At 42.1% G+C, this 22,943-nt stretch overlaps 1 protein-coding gene across 7 annotated transcripts in view; it reads right to left on the bottom strand.

Annotated features, from left to right (window-relative positions):
* The window catches only part of ZNF831 (zinc finger protein 831), an 85,964-nt gene that overhangs the window by 11,789 nt on the left and 51,232 nt on the right, over positions 1 to 22,943 (bottom strand). For all 7 annotated transcript variants that reach the window (XM_070744527.1, XM_070744528.1, XM_070744526.1 and 4 more), the window contains one exon: positions 1,459 to 5,571. In XM_070744527.1, the coding sequence (XP_070600628.1) occupies positions 1,459 to 5,571 (4,113 nt within the window). The remainder of the gene's footprint in view (positions 1 to 1,458; positions 5,572 to 22,943) is intronic.

Consider the following 22,943-nt stretch of genomic DNA (forward strand, 5'->3'; position numbering starts at 1 on the left):
TTTTGTTATATACTGTTTTATTGCTGTTGTTAGCCGTCCCGAGTCTGCGGAGAGGGGCGGCATACAAATCCAATAAATAAATAAATAAATTCAAAGGCATTTTGAATGTGGCAGAAGACGTGGTATCTCTAACCATGGACAATTCAGAGTGTTTGTGAGATAGATAAATTCAGAGACAGCTTCATTAATCTCCCTTTGGCAAATTAGAGTTGGGGGGCTAATAAATTTAAGATGATCAGGATCTTGATGATAAATACATAACCTTTGTGGTAACATATTGTCAACATTCCAAGAAAGATTGCCTACATTGTTCTAACCTAATGGTTCAACCCATAATCATCACACTGAATCCACAATCTTCAAATCTGTCACTAACAATAATAATAATAATAATTTATTAGATTTGTATGCCGCCCCTCTCCGAAGACTCGGGGCGGCTCACAACGATAAAAACAATATTATAATGGCAGAAATCTAATATTAAAAAACTAAAAACCCTATCATAATTAAAAACCAAAGAGCACATACATACCAAACATAAATTATAATAAGCCTGGGGGAAAGATGCCTCAAATCCCCCATGCCTGGCGCTTTAAGTGGGTCTTAAGTAGTTTACGGAAGACAAGGAGGGTGGGAGCAGCTCTAATCTCCAGGGGGGAGTTGATTCCAGAGGGCCGGGGCCGCCACAGAGAAGGCTCTTCCCCTGGGGCCCGCCTGATGACATTGTTTAGTTGACTGGACCCAGAGAAGGCCAACTCTGTGGGACCTTATCGGTCGCTGGGATTCGTGTGGTAGCAGGCGGTTCCGGAGGTACTCTGGTCCAATGCCATGTAGGGCTTTAAAGGTCATGACCAACACTTTGAATTGTGACCAGAAACTGATCGGCAGCCAATGCAGGCCACGGAGTGTTGTAGATACGTGGGCAAATCTGGGAAGCCCCACAATGGCTCTCGCGGCCGCGTTCTGCACGATCTGGAGTTTCCAAACACTTTTCAAAGGTAGCCCCATGTAGAGAGCGTTGCAGTAATCGAACCTCGAGGTGATGAGGGCATGAGTGACTGTGAGCAATGACTCCCTGTCCAAATAGGGCCGCAACTGGTGCACCAGGCGAACCTGGGCAAACGCCCTCCTCGCCACAGCCAAAAGATGATGTTCCAATGTCAGCTGTGGATCGAGGAGGACGCCCAAATTGCGCACCCTCTCTGAGGAGGTCAATAGTTTCCCCCCCCCCAGGGTAATGGACGGACAGATGGAATTGTCCTTGGGAGGCAAGACCCACTGCCACTCCGTCTTATCTGGGTTGAGTTTGAGTTTGTTGACACCCATCCAGTCCCCAACAGCCTCCAGGCACCGGCACATCACTTCCACTGCTTCGTTGACCTCTTAACCACCATTCCCATTTTATTCTAAAGCTAAATCAACTTCCATCTAGGAATAGGAAAAGCATAAAGCCATTACCTTCTCCGTTTCCTGTCTTTGTGGAGAAGAGACCAGTGTTTGGGGTTTTCCAATTCTCCAGCCTTCCGTAGCAGCCTTCCCATGGCTTTTGATTTTGCAGACGGACCGTCCACATTTTGAAGTGAAGTTTTCATTCATATATAAAGAAGAATATGCAGAATCTTTTGTTTCCTTTTGCTCAATAGGAAGTGGGAGGCTCCTTGACAAGCAACACCAAGTCAGCTGAGGCTCTGCATTTAGAGTTGGGAAGGATCGATTCAGATTTGGGATTTGTAAGTTTCCTGCACGAGATTCCATGCTTAATTGAGGCTGAGAACAAATCTCCTTTGGTTGAGTACACAGCACATGACAATAAAGCATATTGGAAGAATGGCAAAGACATTTTGAGCTGCTAGCTGAACCAGTGGGCATGTTTTCCAATCCTGGCAAAGGGTTAGTCTCCAATTGCCATTCCTTGACTTCCTTCTCGCTACTTTCACAGAAAACTGCCCTTTCCACCAGTGAAGAGAGCGAGATTACTGAACTCTTTGCTGATTGGATTAACTTTAAGGCTGAATTATGCCCAGTCACGTCTGATGATAAGAAAAGCCCTCCTGTATAAATTGTGGTAAAGCATACTTTCCTCCCAGGAACGTGTGATGTAGAAGCAATTATACACTCATCCTCTTTCGTTATCAATCGTTGATCATCTAAGTTGTCTCTACTGTCTGTCTTACACACATCTTTAACTTTGCTGCTTGCATTTTGAAGATGACACTTTTGATCTGCCGTGGTTGCAATTGTTTTGGCTTCACGGAGAGTTGGTACAGGAGCTACCATAGGAGTCTGTTGTGTTATGTGCATGTCCCATTTTAGCTCTTTTCTTCTGGCTGGATGACTCAGGTCCAATTGCAAAGGGCACAACGTTACATCAACGGAATTACTATCAAGTAGTTTATTGTTACAGGCAGGATACGGGGGAATGGTTGAGCTGCTTGGCAATGAAACACATGGTATATTTTCTGGCTCTCTTGTAAGAAACAATGGCACACCTATATTGTTTCCTTCGGGTGAATATTTTAAGAGGTACTTTGGAAGAAAATCATTTTTCTTTAGATGAGAAATCACTTGCTGAGTGTGGGTTGGCGCTGAGTCTCTACAGTTTGATAATGCTTCTGTTGCTGTTGTTACGGGAGATGTGAGATTTTTTATTGCAAACAAATTACTAGTGCGTTCCTCTGTTGCATCAGTCTTGAATTGTTCAGGGAACGATGCCGCAGATATACTTATCTGCGTATCTGTTAGACTTACAATACAATCCCTATCGTTAGATACTGTTATAGAACTTTGGGTTCCTTTCTCCCATTCCATACTGCTCTCTGAACCAGATGTTCCTACCATTACTGTCCATTTTCCCCCCTTTTCTGAGTCCTTTGCAGATTCTGCAGCAAGTATATTAAGATTATAACAGTCTATCAGTTTCACAACCAACTCGGTTGAACTGCTGTTTTTAATTGTTACGTTTTCCGTGTTTTCCAGTTTATCCACCTTAGGCTTTTTTCTTTCCGAGGGTGATTTCTGAGATTCATGCACCAGCTCACTGGGGTTGCACTTTGTTGCCGATAAAGCTGTGTGTCCGAGGTGGGAAGTCTCTTTCACCCTCCATCCTTTTCTATTAGCTGCAGTATCCTTATATTCTTGTACGCATTCAGTAATGTGTCCATTTGCATCTTCTAAGTCACGATCATGCTGAGTAGCAAGGTTCAGTTGAGTTTGCTGAAGTTGGACTTTCAATCCACAGCCTCTACTTAAAGGCAAAACTTTACTATGGCCACTCTGATTGTGTTTTGAAACAGGCAAGTCTTTGCATCGATGTTCAACAGATGACGTTTCACTTGCCATGCTGTGTTGTTCACAATCACCAACTGAACACAATGTTTCTCTTAATTTCACCAATCGTCCCGAATTCTCCTGAGAAAAAGTAGGGTGAGTACCAGGGCTAGCTTTGGAATGGCTTTCCAATACGTCAGGATTTGCTTTTGCAGTAACATCTACTGGTGAGGAAATTCCATTTCCAGTTTCAGAGCTTTGGTCTTCTCTCAACAATGTAATTCCCTTCTCATGTGCAGTTTCCTTGGTATCTGAAACATTTGTTAAATTACCTTTTTGTTTTTTGGTTGGTTGACTGTTTTTCACCTTCTGATAAATTTTCTTAAACGTCTCATCCCCATATACTTGCCATTTTTCCTGGGAAAACATTTTTAATTTTCTCTGGCTGGATTTCTTAGTATTGCTGTTCACTCCTTCCACCCCAGCCTCAGATTTCTGTTTACCTTTTTTCTCCTCTAAAGAGGACGAAGATTCAGTCATATAATTTAATGGCACATCATCTACTGCCACCTGTCTAACAAGCATCCGGGGGTGGCTGTTAAGAACATTTGTCATATTTGCCTCTAAATTGCTGCTATGCAACAAGCCAGAAAAACCCATATCTGGAGACACTCTCGTGAAAGAAGACGGTTTTGAACTATCTGCCTGGTCCTGCATCTTCTTTGTACTCTCGATGAAAGGCAGAGAGTTACTTCTTGTAACAGGCACAGAGTCAATTGTTGTTGAAAACTGAGTGGGAACCGAATGAAAAAACAATTGCTTAGTCTTTTCCACAGGAGTGAAGATAGACTTGGCTGAGCGCAGAGAGATATTCTTTTTCTTGCTGACGTCCAGAGGCCGTATATCAAAATGGAATGAGTCCTTGTACATGTAAGGCATTGGCAAGTCAATGCTTCCTTGTTTGGATAGCACCGTTTTCCTGGGCCTAACGCTGTCCAACTGAGTGTCATCCACAACTGCTTTATTTTGAGATATTAGCCTTGAGATGTGCTCTTCCAACTTTTTTTTCTCCAGGGTCGCGGCTCCCGTTGCTTTCTCAGTTGAGTCTACTTTGGAGAAACTGTACGTCATGCTTTTATTGTTGACAGCTGCATCGTCTTCTGACTCTGTGCTATGTTCACAAAGACTGTGCAGGAAGCCAGGTGAGGATGTCTGAGGTTCCACACTATCAGAGCGTGACAGATAACCGGAGTCGGTGCTCTCGCACTTTTTTAGCTTGGTGTCCACAGATCTACTGTTCCACAGCTTCTCCAAATGCAGAGCTTGCTGTCTCTGCAGCTGACTGTGTTTGCTTCCCGTCGGAGACCTTTGATCCTGGATCTTCTTTCTCTGGGGTAGATCTGCGGCATCTCTGGCGGTCTCTTTTTCAACGGCACTCTGATTTATTTCTCCAGGACAGGAGTTACCCGTTTTCATCCTTGGACTTTCCGAAACAAGGAGCGTCTCCGATAACGAAGTAGCAAGAATATGTTTGCCACTAGTCTCTAAGGCGGCAGATCTAATCCTTGCACTTGGCTGGACGTCATTTTTATCATGAGATTCTGTGGTCTGGGAGGATGCAACTCTCTCCGTCAGCTTCTCATCCTCTTCTAATAGACCACTGCTATCAGATTCTGAAGGCACCCTGGCATTATTGACATGGGTCTGAGTTCTCCTGTGTTTATATAGATTGCTTTGAGTTTTAAACGCAATGCCACACGTTGCACATGGAAAAGGCCTCTCACCTGTGTGCGATCGCATGTGTTTCTCAAGGACACTTGGCTTCAGACAGTCACGCCCACAGTGTTTACACAGATACTTCCCAGAACTTTTGGCCTTCCCTGGGCTTCCAGCCAGTGCACCTGGAGAAGAACTTTGTGGCAAAAGTGAAAGATGACTAACTATGTTTACTGCACTAGGTTGCTTCTGAATGATTGCCTGATCTGTCCCTTTTGTATGCAAAAGCGGATTGAGGATTACAGGCAAATGACTATTGTCTATGTTGATATTTGTCTGGATTCTGGAAAGTTTATGGTTTGATTGAACAGGCTGGTAAAAAGGAATAGTTAGCGCTTTTAAATATACGGTTTGAGCCAGGGCTTGTTCTGGCTGGAGAATCATGGGGCTCAGCAAGAGATCGGATGCTGCTGGAATGGCTTGAAGACAGGAGAGCTGAACAGGTGGGTCTTCTAAGGAAACAGGTGGACAAGGAAGTCTTTGGCCCTCCATATCCTTTAGATGGTCCAGCACTGTATTTGGGCTTACCTGTGGGAAACAAAGAACACCTACATTTGAAATCTGAACATATTTTTCCTCACTTTCAGAAATAGGTTAGGACTACTGTACACTGATGCCAAGTCAGTATATGGGCACATGTTAACCAATATACAGTATTTATTCCTCCATGATGATATTTCTTTAAAGGTACAGTGGTGCCTCTATTTACGAACTTAATTCATTCGGTGACCAGGTTCTTAAGTAGAAAAGTTTGTAAGAAGAAGCAATTTTTCCCTTAGGAATCAATGTAAAAGCAAATAATGTGTGCGATTGGGGAAACAACAGGGAGGGTGGAGGCCCTGTTTCCTCCCAGGAGATTCCTAGAGAAGCCCCACGGAGACTTCTCCCTGCCTTTTCCAGCCCTGTTTCCTCCCACAAGATTCCTAGAGAGGCCCACAGAGGCTTCTCCCTGCCTTTTCCGGCCCTGTTTCCTCCCAGGAGATTCCTAGAGAGGCCCACATTCTCCCTGCCTTTTCCAGCTCTGTTTCCTCCCAGAAGATTCCTAGAGATGCCCCACGGAGGCTTCTCCCTGCCTTTTCCAGCCCTGTTTCTTCCCAGGAGATTCCTAGAGAGGCCCCATGGAAGCTTCTCCCTTCCTTTTCTGGTTTCGGTTTTCGGAGGCTCCGGTTTGTAAGTGGAAAATGGTTCTTGAGAAGAGGCAAAAAAATCTTGAACACCCGGTTCTTATCTAGAAAAGTTCATAAGTAGAGGCGTTTGTAGGTAGAAGTACCACTGTATATTCTTTTAAAAGTCATCACAGGCACATGGATTATGTGATACACATTTCTGCCCACTTGGCAACAGATATTTTGGGCTCTACTGTGAAGACTAACTTTATAAGATTTTATTATTTTTATTCAAATAAAAATTATATTGATATACTATTTAGTTGCTTATTACAAAAAAGGAAGATAATATCCTACAATAATTGATTTCTAACAAAAATAATTGAAGTAAAATGAAAAATCTTGTGAGATTTTGGCATCAAATGCACGAATACTCAAAGGAATGGTTTTACAGGTCTGATGCAGTGTCTTGCAGCATTCTAGCAACTTTGTTCTTTATTCTTGTGTCTGAGCCATTGTGAAACTGGGCTTGAACCCAGAAAAAAAAATGCCCATCTATTTGCGACATACTTATGACAGGTTACTGTGTACTGTATTTAAGGCACACTGAGAAAGAACGCCAAATGTTCAGGCACTATTGGAGGGAATTGAAATTGAAGGATGGGAGCAATTAAAATTGAATCAATGCATCCTCTTCTGGACTACAAATAGACCCTGGCAGAATTCAATTATCAGTATTTTTGAATGGCTGCTTTTAATAGTAATCAGTTATGCATGACACAAACAGAAAATCCTCAAGAGACATCAGATTTCATGAATGAAAGGTCAAAGCACTTTTTGAAATAAAATGAAGAACAATAAAGGCACAACATAATTATAACAGCTATTTAAAAGTCATGAATATTGCATTATAATATTTAATAACTAAATTGTTCTAAGCTTAATATGCAATACAATAAAGAATTCAGGCTAATTGTATAGGTGTTGCCTTTTAAATAGAATGAAATGGGAGTGATTTGAATTGTGCCAAATTCCCATTCAAATCCATTATTTACATCTCATACATTTTAGCCAGCATTTTGAACATGAATTACAGCAAATGCTTTCCTGATACATAAGCAAGAAACAATTCTTTAAAAAACACCCAATAAAATGAAAAACTCTTGCAATGGAACTGAGACTTTCCCATTTACTACCAACTCCCCCCAGAGATCAGAATTGCCCCCACCCTCCTTGCCTTTCGTAAGCTACTTAAAACCCACCTCTGCCGCCAGGCATGGGGGAATTAAGACTTTTTCTCCCCCTAGGCCGTTACAACTGTATATATGATATGCTTGTATGTATGTTTGGTTTTTATATATTAAGGGGTTTTAATTAAAAAGTCTTGGATTTTATTGTACATTGTTTATGATTGTTGTTAGCTGCCCCGAGTTTTCGGAGAGGGGCGGCATATAAATCCAATAAAACTTGAAACTTGAACTTGAAATACTCTTACATTCAGGGGTGGGCTGCTAATGGTTTGCCCAGATTCGGGAGAAATATTTCTGTCTGAAGTAGTGTAGAGTTTCCTGCCTAAGCAGGGGGTTGGACTAGAAGACCTCCAAGGTCCCTTCCAACTCTCTTAGTATTATTATATAACCCATAAATAACGTTAAAGCTGGTTTAGAGAACCTCCAAGTCCTATCCCTGACTGGTTCAGCCTGCCCCACTCCACTTCTCCCTGCCCCTCCCAGGAGTCTCCATGAGGCCCATTTTAAACCTGAGGTAAGTGCATGGCCCACACGGAGGCTTGGGGAGGGGAGAAAACAGGTCTCCCGGGCAAGAAAAAAAAAGAAAACAGAAAACAAGGCCTCCAGAACCGGGCGGGGCAGTTTTCGCTCTCCCAGAGGCTCGATGAAAGCCTCCGGAGCCTGGGGAAGGCAAAACACCCACCCACACACCACCATGGTGCAGGAAATCAACTAGGCCGCTAGTCAACTAGGCCGCACCCACCTTGGCCATGCCCACCCAGCAACCAGGCAGAGAATCCGTTGCTGAAATTTTTGAAGCCCACCCCTGCTTACATTACAACAGCTCTACAAAAAATATTTTTTGTAATCATCGCAGTGGAACCTGTTCTTTTCTGAATCATTTTTTTTGTTCTGATTTCAAAAAATGTATATAGTTTGTCTGTAGCAGGTATAGTTTCCACGGAGCAGCATCGTTATTATAAGGTATAGGAAATATACTGGCGACATTAAGATCACAGTAATTACCACATAGATTTAAAATGTAGAAATAATGTAATAACAAAAATGTTTTTATATCAGAAATTTTATGTGATAGATCAAAACCAAGCATATTTTTGGAATCAGCACATGAAACTCCATAAAACAGACATATTACCTTTGCTGGTGATTTTTTGTGTGTGTGTTGACCACTGTTGTTATTGGAATGTGTATTATAACATTTCTGCAGACTTAAGCTTTTCTATCGATATATTGTCTCTTTCTATTTGCTCATGAGGCAGGTAAGCTGTAGAAGCCTATCACTGATTATGGAGGAGAATTCTAGGAAAAGGCAGGCCTTCTATGAGAGTTGGTAGCCGTAGTAACTAAGCAGGAGCTGTATGAGGCAAGAAGGCCAGAGAGGATGTACAAACCCAGAGGGTTCCAGGAGAAGAGATATAAAACCTCCAGGCCAGCCTGTTGATATAATATATTGAAAAAAATATGGATGTCAGGGCTGTGAGGCCCAAGAGGACAGTACAGCTGCATGTGGTCATGGTCACCAATTTAGCACTGTCCAGGGAGCGTATGTATGTATGTATGTATGTATGTATGTATGTATGTATGTATGTATGTATGTATGTATTTATGTATTTATGTATGTATTTATGTACAGTGTTCCCTCGATTTTCGGGGGGTTCGAACTTCGCGAATAGCCTATACCACGGTTTTTCAAAAAATATTAATTAAAAAATACTTCTCGGTTTTTTTCCTATACCACAGTTTTTCCCACCCAATGATGTCATATGTTATCGCCAAACTAATAATTTTTGCAAATAAATAACAAAAAAAATAATTATTGTTAATAAATAATTATGTTTATAAATATCAGGATCACTAAGTGTCTTATTCAATGGTGAGTACCAGTAATAATGGTGAGTAAATGGTTGTTAAGGGAATGGGAAATGGTAATTTAGGGTTTTAAAGTGTTAAGGGATGGCTTGTGATACTGTCCATAGCCAAAAATGGTGTATTTACTTCCGCATCTCTACTTCGCGGAAATTCGACTTTCGCGGGTGGTCTTGGAACGCATCCCCCGTGGAAATCGAGGGAACACTGTATTTATTTATTGGATTTGTATGCCGCCCCTCTCCATGGACTCGGGGCGGCTAACAACAGTGACAAAAAACAGAATGTAAAAAATCCAATACTACAACAGCTAAAAACCCTTGTTATAAAACCAATCATACATACAAACATACCATGCATAAATTGTAGAAGCCTAGGGGGAAAGATTATCTTAATTTCCCCATGCCTGACGGCAGAGGTGGGTTTTGAGGAGCTTACGAAAGGCAAGGAGGGTGGGGGCTATTCTAATCTCTGGGGGAAGTTGGTTCCAGAGGGCCGGGGCCGCCACAGAGAAGGCTCTTCCCCTGAGCCCTGCCAACCGACATTGTTTAGTTGACGGGACCCGGAGAAGGCCCACTCTGTGGGACCTAACTGGTCGCTGGGATTCGTGCGGCAGAAGGCGGTCCCTGAGATAATCTGGCCCGGTGCTGTAAAGGGCTTTATAGGTCATAACCAATATGTAGCTTAAGAAATGTTGCGGACATGGGTGTATTTATTGAATTTCCTGAACAGACTGGCTGTAACATCCTGGGGTGATGATGCCAACATGCTAAGAACAACATCCTTGTCTTTGGTGTATTCCCCAGCTGAAGATTGTGTCTGGATGTTGTTTAACAACACCCACACTCAAATGATCGATGTCCAATTTTGCTAGACAATACATATTATCTCTGGCACTTAGGTGCACTGGTTACCAGTATTTAGCAATATCATACCACCCCACATTAGAAGACAACAAACTTTCATTAAGCGATGGTCAAGGGTGCTGAATAAGGCCCACTCTGTTCACCAAGACCATCACAAGATTGAAATCCCGTAGGGCAGCATGGAAAACAGCTATTCATTTACCTAATTTAAATTTCAGAATGCATGGAGAGAGGAATGGTCCAAGGTGCTTTTTTGTGGCCTGACTATTGGTGACCCCTCTACTAAACCACTTGGTTTGCCCTACTTCGCTCTGTCTGGACAAAACGGAACAGAAGTAGCTGTGATACTGGAAGAAGTGCCTCTACCCTTTAACATTGAGGGTGGAAAGATTTCCTGTTGTTACAATTGTGATGCTGATATGCGAACTATTAAATATATTGTGAAAGACAGCCCCTGGCATGCGTTCCCTAGTTCCCTAGAAGACTTGCACAAAGCAATTATTATTATTATTATTATTATACAGTATTTATTAGATTTGTATGCCGCCCCTCTCCGTAGACTCGGGGCGGCTCACAACAATAACAAAGACAATGTAAGAACAAATCTAATAATTTAAAAAACACTAAAAAACCCATTATTAAAAGCAAACATACACACAAACATACCATGTATAAACTGTATAGGCCCGGGGGAGATGTCTCAGTTCCCCCATGCCAGACGGCAGAGATGGGTCTTAAGAACTTTACAAAAGGCAAGGAGGGTGGGGGCAGTTCTAATCTCTGGGGGGAGCTGGTTCCAGAGGGTCGGGGCTGCCACAGAGAAGGCTCTTCCCCTGTGTCCCGCCAAATGACATTGTTTAGTTGACGGGACCCGGAGAAGGCCAACTATGTGGGACCTAACCAGTTGCTGGGATTCATGCGGCAGAAGGCGGTCCCGGAGATATGCCAGAGCAATTGCCTGGATAGTTGAACAAGTGGCACATGAGCAGTTGCCCTAGCTCAGCTCCAGCATGCATGTGCATGCCAACCAGCTGTATGACAATACAAGGGGACATAGACTGAAGTTTGCCATCCCCTCCCAGATATGTATACCTAACATCTCACCCATCCCCACCAGGAGCAAAATTCAGCAGGTTCTGGAGAACCGGTAGGGGAAATTTTGAGTCGTTTGGAGAACTAGCAAATACCACCAATGGGGTATTTTGCAGTATCCTTCCCCCAGGAGTGGGGTAGGAATGAAGATTTTGCAGTATCCTTCCCATGCCATGTCCACCAAGCCAGGCCCACAGAACCAGTAGGGAAAAATTTTGAATTTTACCTGATCCCCACATTCTATCTATCTATCTATCTATCTATCTATCTATCTATCTATCTATCTATCTATCTATCTATCATCTATCTATCTATCATCTATCTATCTATTGTTAGAGTTGAAAGGGACCATGCAGGTCATCAAGTCCAACCCCCTGCCTGAGCAGGAATCCTAAAGCACCCCAGCCAAGTGGCAGTCCAATCTCCTCTTGAAAGTATCCAGAGTTGGGGAGTTCACAACCTCCGCAGGCAGGTTGTTCCAATAGTTGATTGTTCTGACCGTCAGGAAGTTCTTCCTTACTTCTAGGTTGAATCTCTCCTTGGTCAGCTTCCAACCATTGTTCCTCGTCTGGCCCTCTGGTGCCCTGGAGAATAGAGTGACCCCCTCCTCTCTGTGGCAACCCCTCATATACCTGTATACAGCTATCATGTCCCCTCTGGCCCTCCTTTTCTCTAGGCTATCTATGCCCAGTTCCCGCAATCTCTCTTCGTAAGTCTTGGTTTCAAGTCCCCTAATCATTTTGGTTGCTCTTTTCTGCACCTTCTCCAGAATTTCAATGTCTCTTTTGAAGTGTGGTGACCAGAACTGGATGCAGTACTCCAGATGTGGTCTGACCAAGGCGTAGTAGAGTGGTATTAATACTTCCCTGGTCTTGGAGTGTATCCCTCTGTTGATGCAGCTGAGGATGGTGTTGGCTTTTTTGGCCGCTGCTGCACATTGCTGGCTCATGTTTAGTTGATTATCCACCAAGACTCCAAGATCTCTTTCGCAGTTACTGCTGCTAAGTGGGGTTTCTCCCAGGCTGTAAGTATGTCTAGATTTTTTTTTTTACCAAGGTGAAGGACTTTGCTCTTGTCGACGTTGAACATCATGTTGTTAGTGTGGGCCCAGTGTTAATCTGTCTAGATCTTTCTGTATTTTGAGCCTGTCCTCTAGGGTGTTGGCTACCCCTGCCAGCTTGGTGCCGTCTGCGAATTTGATTAGTTCCCCTTCTACAGTACAGGGCCCAGGACAGAACTTTGTGGTGTCCCACTGCCTACCTTCTTCCATGTGGATTTGGAACCGTAGTGGACAACTCGTTGCGTACGGTTGGATAGCCAACTGTTTATCCATGTGCATGTGTTGTAACCTACCCCATGTTTTTCTAATTTGTGGATTAGGAGATTGTGTTCCGTAAGGCAGTCTAATCTGTGTTGCTTGAACACAGCATTGAGAGGTCTGGGGTTTGGCGGAGTGGGTGGCCATTTGCATCCCAGACATATTGTTTCTGTTCACTTGATGTTGGTTTTTATATTTACGCTAAACTGCCAGCAGTCGCATGAAGCTCAATATAAAAGATCTTTTAATAAATACACAAAATATGTGGATGCTAGCATTCTAAATATGGTATGCTAAAATCCTTTTCTGATGAGCAATCCGGTTCATGGGGAGCAGTTTTAGGACAATGACAATATTAATGAAAGACCCTTGTGGTTACTCAGGCATGTGCAAGTCTTCAAGTAACTGAAATATGAAAAGCATACAGTACTTGAAAATAAAAAATGGTGTATTGCATTTGCATTCACAGACTCATGCTACGGTAATATGCTTCTAAAAAGAAAACACTGAACTCAGTAACAATACAGATGGTGTGAAGCAGCTCCATACTCTTAGCTGATGACAGTACTCTAGTATTTTCCAAAACGAACTGATTTTATCTTTCTTTGTGGTATCCGGTGTTTTGCATATTTCAATCTGATCCTCTGATCCTCTGACTCTGTAACTTATGGGACAGTCATTCTCTTTCTTTGCACGCAAATGCGCTTTGCACACCCACTCAATTTTTAAATCAGAATGTGCCAGTTCAGGAAACAAGGTAGTCTTTGCAGATATAAGGCATGCTGGTATTGAAAGCTTTCCATTGAAAGTAACACGCCTTATTTACTAGTCAAATAGAAAATCTCTTTTCTGGTGCATTCATTTTTCACTTACAGTTTGGTGTTGTTGTTTTTTGACATAAAGGGATGTGTTAAAAAGCATAGCTAAAGAGCCATCAAATGAAATTCACTGGTGAAAAAAAAGTAAGATTCTACATTTAGCCAAGAATAACAAAATGCACAGGTAGAGTATATGGGGTGCCTTGCTCAACAATACTAACTGTGAAAGGGATCTTGGAGTCATGGTAGACAATCATTTAAATATCAGCCAGCCGTGTGCAGCAGCTGCTAAAAAATCTAACACAGTTCTAGGCTACATTAATAGAGGGATAGAATCAAGATCATGTGAAGTGTTAATGCCACTTTATTTATTTATTTATTTATTTATTTATTTATTTATTTATTTATTTATTAAATTTGTATGCCGCCCCTCTCCGCAGACTCGGGGCGGCTCACAACAGAAACAGAAAACAATATATAATACAAATTCAATAATTAGAAATCTAAAAACCCATAATTAAAAAAAACCATGCACACAACATACCATACATAAACAGTATAGGCCTGGTGAAGATATTTCAGTTCCCCCATGCCTGACGGCAGAGGTGGGTTTTAAGGAGTTTGCGGAAGGCAAATAGGGTGGGGGCAGTTCTAATCTCAGGGGGGAGCTGGTTCCAGAGGGTCGGGGCGGCCACAGAGAAGGCTCTTCCTCTGGGACCCGCCAAATGACATTGTTTAGTCAACATGACCTGGAGAAGGCCAACTCTGTGGGACCTAATCGGTCGCTGGGATTTATAAGGCCTTGGTAAGGCCACACCTGGAACACTGCATTCAATTTTTGTCGTCAAAATGTAAAAAGGAGTCTCTACAAAGAGTGCAGCGAAGAGCAACAAAGATGATTAGGGGACTGAAGGTTAAAACATATGAAGAACAGTTGCAGGAACTGGGCATGTCTAGCTTAATGAAAAGAACTAGGGGAGACACGATAGCAGTGTTCCAAGATCTCAGGTGCTGCCACAAAGAAGTCTAGGTGGTGTAGGGATTTCTGCCTAAGCAGGGGGCTGGGGGGGCTTGGGGGGGGGGTCCCTCCCAACTCTGTTATTCTATTCTGTTTTATTAGAGGCTTATTTATGAAAATTGAATGAAACATCATGAGATGCCCTGCCAGTGAGAACTAAAGAGAGAAAACTATTGCAATTTACTCGTCTCAGACAGTAAAATCAGTGTTATGCACTACAATGCAACAAATCTGAACAGCCATAAATTAACCACAACTGGATATAAATGTCTACTCGATGGAGGTTCTCAGTCATCTAGGTCATAGTTGTCCCAAAGGTGTTTTTTCAAGAGGCAACGGGATTTTCTGGTTTTTCTTTGAAGATGTTCATCTTCTTTGAAGATGTTTCGCTTCTCATCCAAGAAGCTTCCTCAGCTTGACTCCCATTCTTCCATTCCCCACCATCCAATCAGAGCTGAAGAAGCTTCGTGGATGAGAAGTGAAACGTCTTCAAAGAAAAACCAGGAAGTCCAGTTGCCTCTTGAAAAAACACCTTTGGGACACTTGATATGAAAGATATTTTTCTACATTATTAAATGAAGTCAAAATTACTTATCAGGACTCATTTTTATTCAGCATTAAATCAGTCTAATTGTCTTCAAAAGCAATGAATCATCCCTATGAAGAAGTAGTTAAATGGCACTACTAACATTGTAAATATTTTAAAAATTGTTTCTAATAAAGTATTTGTTTTTGCAAAAATTGTTAAATACGCCCACTCTGATTTTTCCCCATTCTTTTTCTGCATTAACGAGAACTCTAGGAATATCTGTTCTTTTATTGCAAAATCTAAGACAAGAATTGTAAAGTGCTCAGAGTCAGTTGATAATGAGATAGGTAGCATATAAGTAAAATAAATAAAATAAACTTGTGAAAAAAATATAGCCCCGGGTCTACGGAGAGGGGCGGCATTAAAATCTAATAGATAGATAGATAGATAGATAGATAGATAGATAGATAGATAGATAGATAGATAGATAGATAGATAGATAGATAGATAGATAGATAGATAGATAGATAGATAGATAAAGAAACAAACAAATACATAAACAAATAAACAAATAAGTAAGTAAGTAAGTAAGTAAGTAAGTAAGAAAGAAAATGCTGTTCCATGTAACATCTACAATGTCCATTTTGAAGTACATCTTATTTTTAGCAAGAGAATGAACAGACTTAGCAATAATTGGCTTTATACAGAACATTTGCTGCCATGCAAAACATCCTACAACTTTTGGTGTACCTGTGAATGGACAGTAATGTGTTGTACAACAGCAGAAAAAGTATTTATTTATTAATTGGATTTCTATGCTGCCCCTCTCCGAAGACTCGGGCAGCTTACAACATATAACAAATATTATGGTAGAACTAGTTTCTAATTTAGATGCTTCTTTTTAATATTGATTTTTAGAAAGTATCTCAAAACTTAATGTCTCAGTTAATACAGATGTCTATATTTCATTTCATGCATTTTAATTGTGAGTCGCCCAAAGTGACTTTGCAGAGTAAGATGGGCAGCATAAATTTCACCATTATTATATAAACAGGACACATGGTGGTTTGCATGGTTAGGATGCTGCGATGGTGGCTAGCAAGCCCACGTTTCAGCCCACGTGAGGCGGGGTTGAGCTCCCTTCCTTCACTTCAGCTTCTGCATCAATGTTTCCCCTTTCCCACTGGAAAAGACATTCCACATAACAGCTGTTTACAAAATGCTCACTAATGTTTCCAAGATGGATATTGGCAGGCCTTCTGTTTTACCCAGAGAAGGGGGCTACATTAAACCTTAGCTTTCCAGATAGGACTGAGTAAGATTATAGTGTGTGGTTCTGGAGAGCTGTTGCCAATTTATGGTGAAAAGGCTGACATATATATTCTAGGGTCTGATACACCATAAAGTTCTAATTTTCCTGTTCTAGAAGTCATGGCTCTTTTGCTGACAAATCATGGGGAATTATCATTTATGAAGACAAATGGCCAAGTATTGTTTTCTAGTGATATACTGTATGTTATACCCATGACCCAAAATCATAATCTATACACAACTCTGCCTCAGCTACTGAAAAATGCTGGTGTAAAGCTTCATCAAGATATCACAAGAGGTAATAAGACATTTGCCTAGGGTCAAAGAAACTTCCATTTAAATAGCTTACAGTCCTGATTATGTGTCATAGAAACATAGATTGTATGCCGCCCCGAATCTACGGAGAGGGGCGGCATACAAATCGGGTTAGGTTTAGGGTTAGGGTTAGGGTAAGGGTTGGGGTTATTAGGGAAGGGGAGGGACCCGGCATCGGGACTTGGCCCACCCACCCTAGGGAAGGGGAGGGTTAGGGTTAGGGTTAGGGTTAGGGTTAGGGTTAGGATTATTAGGGAAGGGGAGGGTTAGGGTTAGGGTTAGGGTTAGGGTTATTAGGGAAGGGGAGGGTTAGGGTTAGGCTTATTAGGGAAGGGGAGGGACCCGGCATCTGGACTTGGCCCACCCACCCTAGGGAAGGGGAGGGTTAGGGTTAGGGTTAGGGTTAGGGTTGGGGTTAGGCTTATTAGGGAACGGGAGGAATGAAAAACCCTCCGTGAAAGGTTGATCTCCCAGTTTGATCTCCATGTGTCCCCAACCTTTCGGAGGGTTTTTCACCTCTCCTCTTCCCAGTTTGATCTCCATGTGTCCCCAACCTTTCAGGGAGAGTTTTTCACCTCTCCTCTTCCCAGTTTGATCTCCATGTGTCCCCAACCTTTCACGGAGGGTTTTTCACCTCTCCTCTTCCCAGTTTGATCTCCATGTGTCCCCAACCTTTCACGGAGGGTTTTTCACCTCTCCTCTTCCCAGTTTGATCTCCATGTGTCCTCAACCTTTCACGGAGGGTTTTTCACCTCTCCTCTTCCCAGTTTGATCTCCATGTGTCCCCAACCTTTCACGGAGGGTTTTTCACCTCTCCTCTTCCCAGTTTGATCTCCATGTGTCCTCAACCTTTCACGGAGGGTTTTTCACCTCTCCTCTGCCCAGTTTGATCTCCATGTGTCCTCAACCTTTCAAGGAGGTTCTTCTCTTCACCGTTTCTTCTCTATTTGTCCTCCAGCTTTCACGGAGAATGGGGAAGAGGAAAGCTAAGAAACCCTCCACGCCCTGAATGTCTCCTGGCTCAAGCGGGCGGCATCAGACCGCCTTTGTGTTTTCGGCTGGGGAGGAGGGAGTTAGGAAGGTCCTCCTGCTCCCCCGAGCCGAAAACCCAAAGGCGGAAGCCTCCCGGTTGTTGTGACAGCCGGGCTGCGGGGCTTCCCAGCAGCCTCCTGAACCCCGAAATTTTGCCAAACTTCCCGGTTCCGGAGAGCAAACTGCGTTCTGCGTTCGGAGACTGCTGGGGAGCCGCGCGGCTGTTTTAAAAGGTCACAGCCAGGCTGGGGGGCTTCCCAGAAACCTCCCGAACCCCGAACCCGGAAGTTTGGCTAAAGTTCAGGGTTCGGGAGGTTGCTGGGAAGCCCTCCAGCCCGGCTGTGACCTTTTAAAACAGCCGGGTGGCTTCCCAGCCGTCTCCTGAAGCTGAACGCCAAACCCGGAAGTTTGGGTTTGGCGTTCGTAACATGAAAAAACTTCGTAAGAAGAGGCAAATTTTTTCTGAACCCCGGGTTCGTATCTCGAGTTGTTCGTAAGACGAGGGGTTCGTATCTTGAGGTACCACTGTACCACTCTTTCAGTAAAATAATATTTTCTCATGTTGCTTTTGATCTTTCCCCCAACCAGTGTTCCCTCTAATTTTTTGGGGGGGTGGGCAGAAAAGTATAGTGTCTGAGCGGCAGTCCCTTCGGGACTGGGCGGCACAGAAATAATAAATAAATAAACAAACAAACAAACAAACAAACAAAAAACCCACCCTGTTTTGCCTCAGAGAATTTCAAAATAAAATACTGTACTGTGTGTCTATAACAGTGAGCACATCATAGGGCAACTCTATCAATATCAAAATGCCACTTAAATAGTTGAGCTAGTTTCAAACTAGATTTTGATTTTCTTTCTCTCTTCCTTACTCCCATTCTTTTTCTTTTTCTTTTCCTTCCTCTCTTTTTTCTACCTGTTTCTCTCTCTTCCTCTCTTCCTCTCTCTCTCCTTCCCTCTCACTCTTTCCCTCTCGGCTTCTGGGCAGGTTTGGAAAACTCTGAGTTGATGATGATTTTAAGTGCTCAGCTTAGAGGGAACTATGCCCCCAACTAACTTCATTCAACTCCTAGCACTCAGAGAGATAGATTTTCTCCAAGATGATGTATTTGTAATCTGTTCTTTCCAATGATGCATGATTCATCACCACTGTAACTAAATCCATTCATTTTGCTGCTTGTCATCCTCTTCTCTTTCCTTCCTCCTTTAGTCTTTTCTAGGGAGCTGGGTCTTCACATAATGTTTCCAAAGTAAAATAATTTGAGCCTGTTTCTAATAAGAGTTAATTTGTTCAATGGTCAATCAGTCTGTTTTCTTGGCTGTACACAATATTCTCAGAAGTCTTTCCAACAGGGCAGTTCAAAAGCATCAATACTCCACACACACACACGTCTTCCTATCCCATCCTAAATACTTTAATATAGGTGTTGTGTGAACAATAGCTATTTCTAAGCAATATATTATCAGCATCTTTTTTTCCAAATGATAAAGTCATTAAGTATCAAGAAATAAATCCAGCAGAAAATAAGTTTGCCAAAGCTTTTGTTAATTAAGACCCTGCCTTGTGAATTGAATCTCCATGTTCCTCTAAGTCAGTGTTTCCCAACCTTGGCCACTTGAAGATATTTGGACTTCAACTCCCAGAATTCACCAGCGAGCGAATGCTAGCTGGGGAATTTTGAGAGTTGAAGTCCAAATTTATTTATCAGATTTGTATGCCGCCCCTCTCCGCAGACTCGGGGCGGCTAACAGCAATAATAATACAATGTAAACAAATCTAATATTTAAGTTAATTTTAAAAACCCCAATTTAGAAACCAATCATACATACTGACATACCATGCATAAATTTTATAAGCCTAGGGGGAGGGAAAGTCTCAATTCCCCCATACCTGACGACAGAGGTGGGTTTTAAGGAGCTTACGAAAGGCAAGGAGAGTGGGGGCAACTCTGATATCTGGGGGGAGTTGGTTCCAAAGGGTCGGGGCCGCCACAGACAAGACTCTTCCTCCTGGGTTCCGCCAAACGACACTATTTAGTTGATGGGACCTGGAGAAGGCCAACTCTGTGGGACCTAACTGGTCTCTGGGATTCGTGCAGCAGAAGGCGGTCCCGGAGATATTCTGGTCCGGTGCCATGAAGGGCTTTATAGGTCATAACCAACACTTTGAATTGTGACTGGAAACTGATCGGCAACCAATGCAGACTGCGGAGTGTTGGTGTGACATGGGCGTATTTAGGAAAGCCCATGATAGCTCTCGCAGCTGCATTCTGCACGATCTGAAGTTTCCGAACACTTTTCAAAGGTAGCCCCATGTAGAGAGCATTACAGTAGTTGAGCCTCGAGGTGATGAGGGCATGAGTGACTGTGAGCAGTGACTCCCGGTCCAAATAGGGCCGCAACTGGTACACCAGGCAAACCTGGGCAAATGCCCCCCTCGCCACAGCTGAAAGATGTTTCTCCAATGTGAGCTGTGGATCGAGCACGCCCAAGTTGCGGACCCTCTCTGAGGGGGTTAGTGATCCCCCCCCCAGGGTAATGGACGGACAGATGGGGTTGTCCTTGGGAGGCAAAACCCACAGCCACTCCGTCTTATCAGTGTTGAGTTTGAGTCTGTTGACACCCATCCAGACCCCAACAGCCTCCAGGCACTGGCATATGTTCAAGTTGCCAAGGTTGGGAAACACTGCTCTAAGTGATGTATCATATCAGTAAGGTCTTTCTGTATTGTCATGGCTAGTTAGTTTGCAATTTTATTTTACCAAAGCAAAGACAAATAAATTACTACAAAAGCCTTTGCTACATGGTCTAATTGGCTTTATATTTTAAAATGCATAATGTTAGGTATCTTCTTGTTTTCCCCCATGATAAATCATTCATTCAGACTGTGAGCCCGTACTGCTTGCAAAAAGTACTATAAGCCATTGTGAAGACAGAAATGGATAACAGGGAGCATAAGAAAAATGACTAAACTTAAAAATAACATTAGAATAATATGTGTATAGAAGAAAGAGCAACATTTTTCCCAATGATTTGCCACAAAGCAATGTATTCAGTGCGATCAATGGATTGAGTGATAGAGTTTAAAAATAAAAACACTAGAAACAGAAAAATAACAGTAAGCAATGATTCACGTGCACATGTTTGGTTGCTTCCATAACAGTATTAATCCTCCCAAATTATTTTCACATTACGGCGAGTTTGTGGGTGAAGGTATCCTAGCTGAATTTTATAAGAAAGCAGCATTGTTGGTTATGACCTATAAAGCCCTTCATGGCACCAGGCCAGGTTATCTCCGGGACCCCCTTTTGCCGCACGAATCCCAGCGACCAATTAGGTCCCACAGAGTGGGCCTTCTCCGGGTCCCGTCAACTAAACAATGTCGTTTGGGGGGACCCAGGGGAAGAGCCTTCTCTGTGGCGGCCCCGGCCCTCTGGAACCAACTCCCCCCAGAGATTAGAATAGCCCCCACCCTTCTTGCCTTTCGTAAGCTTCTTAAGACCCACCTCTGTCGTCAGGCATGGGGGAACTGAGATATTCTTTCCCCCTAGGCTTTTACAATTTATGTATGGTATGTTTATATGTATGATTGATTTTAAAATAAGGGTTTTTAGCTGCTTTAGTATTGGATTGTCGCATGTTGTTTTTACCACTGTTGTTAGCCGCCCCGAGTCTACGGAGAGGGGCGGCATACAAATCCAATAAATAATAATAATAATAATAATAATAATAATAATAATAATAATAATAATTCATAGATTCATAGGCTACAGGGTTACTTTGGGTTACTCCACCACATACTTCCCTCCATATAGATGTAGTTCCATTATGATTGGTTGCTTATTTCTACCCGGACTATCATTAAGTATTTTATCTCATGATTCTTGATGAATGTATCTTTTCTTTTATGTACATTGAGAGCATATGTACCAAGACAAATTCCTTGTGTGTTTAATCACCGCCAATAAAAAATCTATTCTGTTATATGTATTATCTAACCTCATAAAAAATGTCAATTCCATAAAATACATCTGCTTCTTCATTTTTCAAGGTTAAATTTAAATTAAGTCCAGGCAATCTTTTCTGGAATTGTGATTTTTCAAATATCAAAAGATAAATCTATAAAAAACCATGAAAGCAATTTGAACGGCTCTAAAAAGGAAGGAAACTGATTAATATTTTTTTTATTTACTTCCAGATGTGGTTGACTGTAATCATTTCCAATAACTGGGTGCTCTCAAAGGCATTGTAAATCAAGAGGGATAGACAATGGCTTACAATCTTATTTGTCATTGTTCTTCAGTATAACACAATATTCATGTGTCCTATTTTCTGATTGTTTTATATAATGCAGAAGCAAACTAGATATTTTAGAGATGAAAATAAAACTTAACTTTGTAAATTTAACCAGCTTAATTTCAAATGATTTATTCTGTTACTTGTGTACACATTTCCACTGAATGTATGTAATTATTTCAAGGAGCTTAGGATATTTGATTCCCCATCCTCAACTTGATGATCCCCAAATATGATTATCCACAAATCTGAAAGACAGCATATCGGTGTGCAAAATTATTATTAACTTCTAGATTCACAAACTAAACAGTAACCATTAAAATGTTTCCCTTTTTAAGTCAAACGATTGAATCTGGGGATGACAGAAATACACTGCTCAAAAAAATAAAGGGAACACTTAAACAACACAATATAACTCCAAGTAAATCAAACTGTCCACTTAAGAAGCAACATTGATTGACAATCAATTTCACATGCTGTTGTGCACATTCAACTTTGTACAGAACAAAGTATTCAATGAGAATATGGGATTCAATGAGTATTCAATGAGAATGTGGTCGGGCAGTAGGAAAAGCAAGTATGATGCTTGGCTGCATAGCTAGAGGTATAACAAGCAGGAAGAGGGAGATTGTGATCCCCTTATATAGAGCGCTGGTGAGACCACATTTGGAATACTGTGTTCAGTTCTGGAGACCTCACCTACAAAAAGATATTGACAAAATTGAACGGGTCCAAAGACGGGCCACAAGAATGGTGGAAGGTCTTAAGCATAAAACGTATCAGGAAAGACTTAATGAACTCAATCTGTATAGTCTGGAGGACAGAAGGAAAAGGGGGGACATGATCGAAACATTTAAATATGTTAAAGGGTTAAATAAGGTTCAGGAGGGAAGTGCTTTTAATAGGAAAGTGAACACAAGAACAAGGGGACACAATCTGAAGTTAGTTGGGGGAAAGATCAAAAGCAACGTGAGAAAATATTATTTCACTGAAAGAGTAGTAGATCCTTGGAACAAACTTCCAGCAGACGTGGTTGGTAAATCCACAGTAACTGAATTTAAACATGCCTGGGATAAACATATA

This window comes from Erythrolamprus reginae, chromosome 3 (assembly GCF_031021105.1).
Source record: "Erythrolamprus reginae isolate rEryReg1 chromosome 3, rEryReg1.hap1, whole genome shotgun sequence".
In the NCBI taxonomy this organism is placed as follows: Eukaryota; Metazoa; Chordata; class Lepidosauria; order Squamata; family Dipsadidae; genus Erythrolamprus; species Erythrolamprus reginae.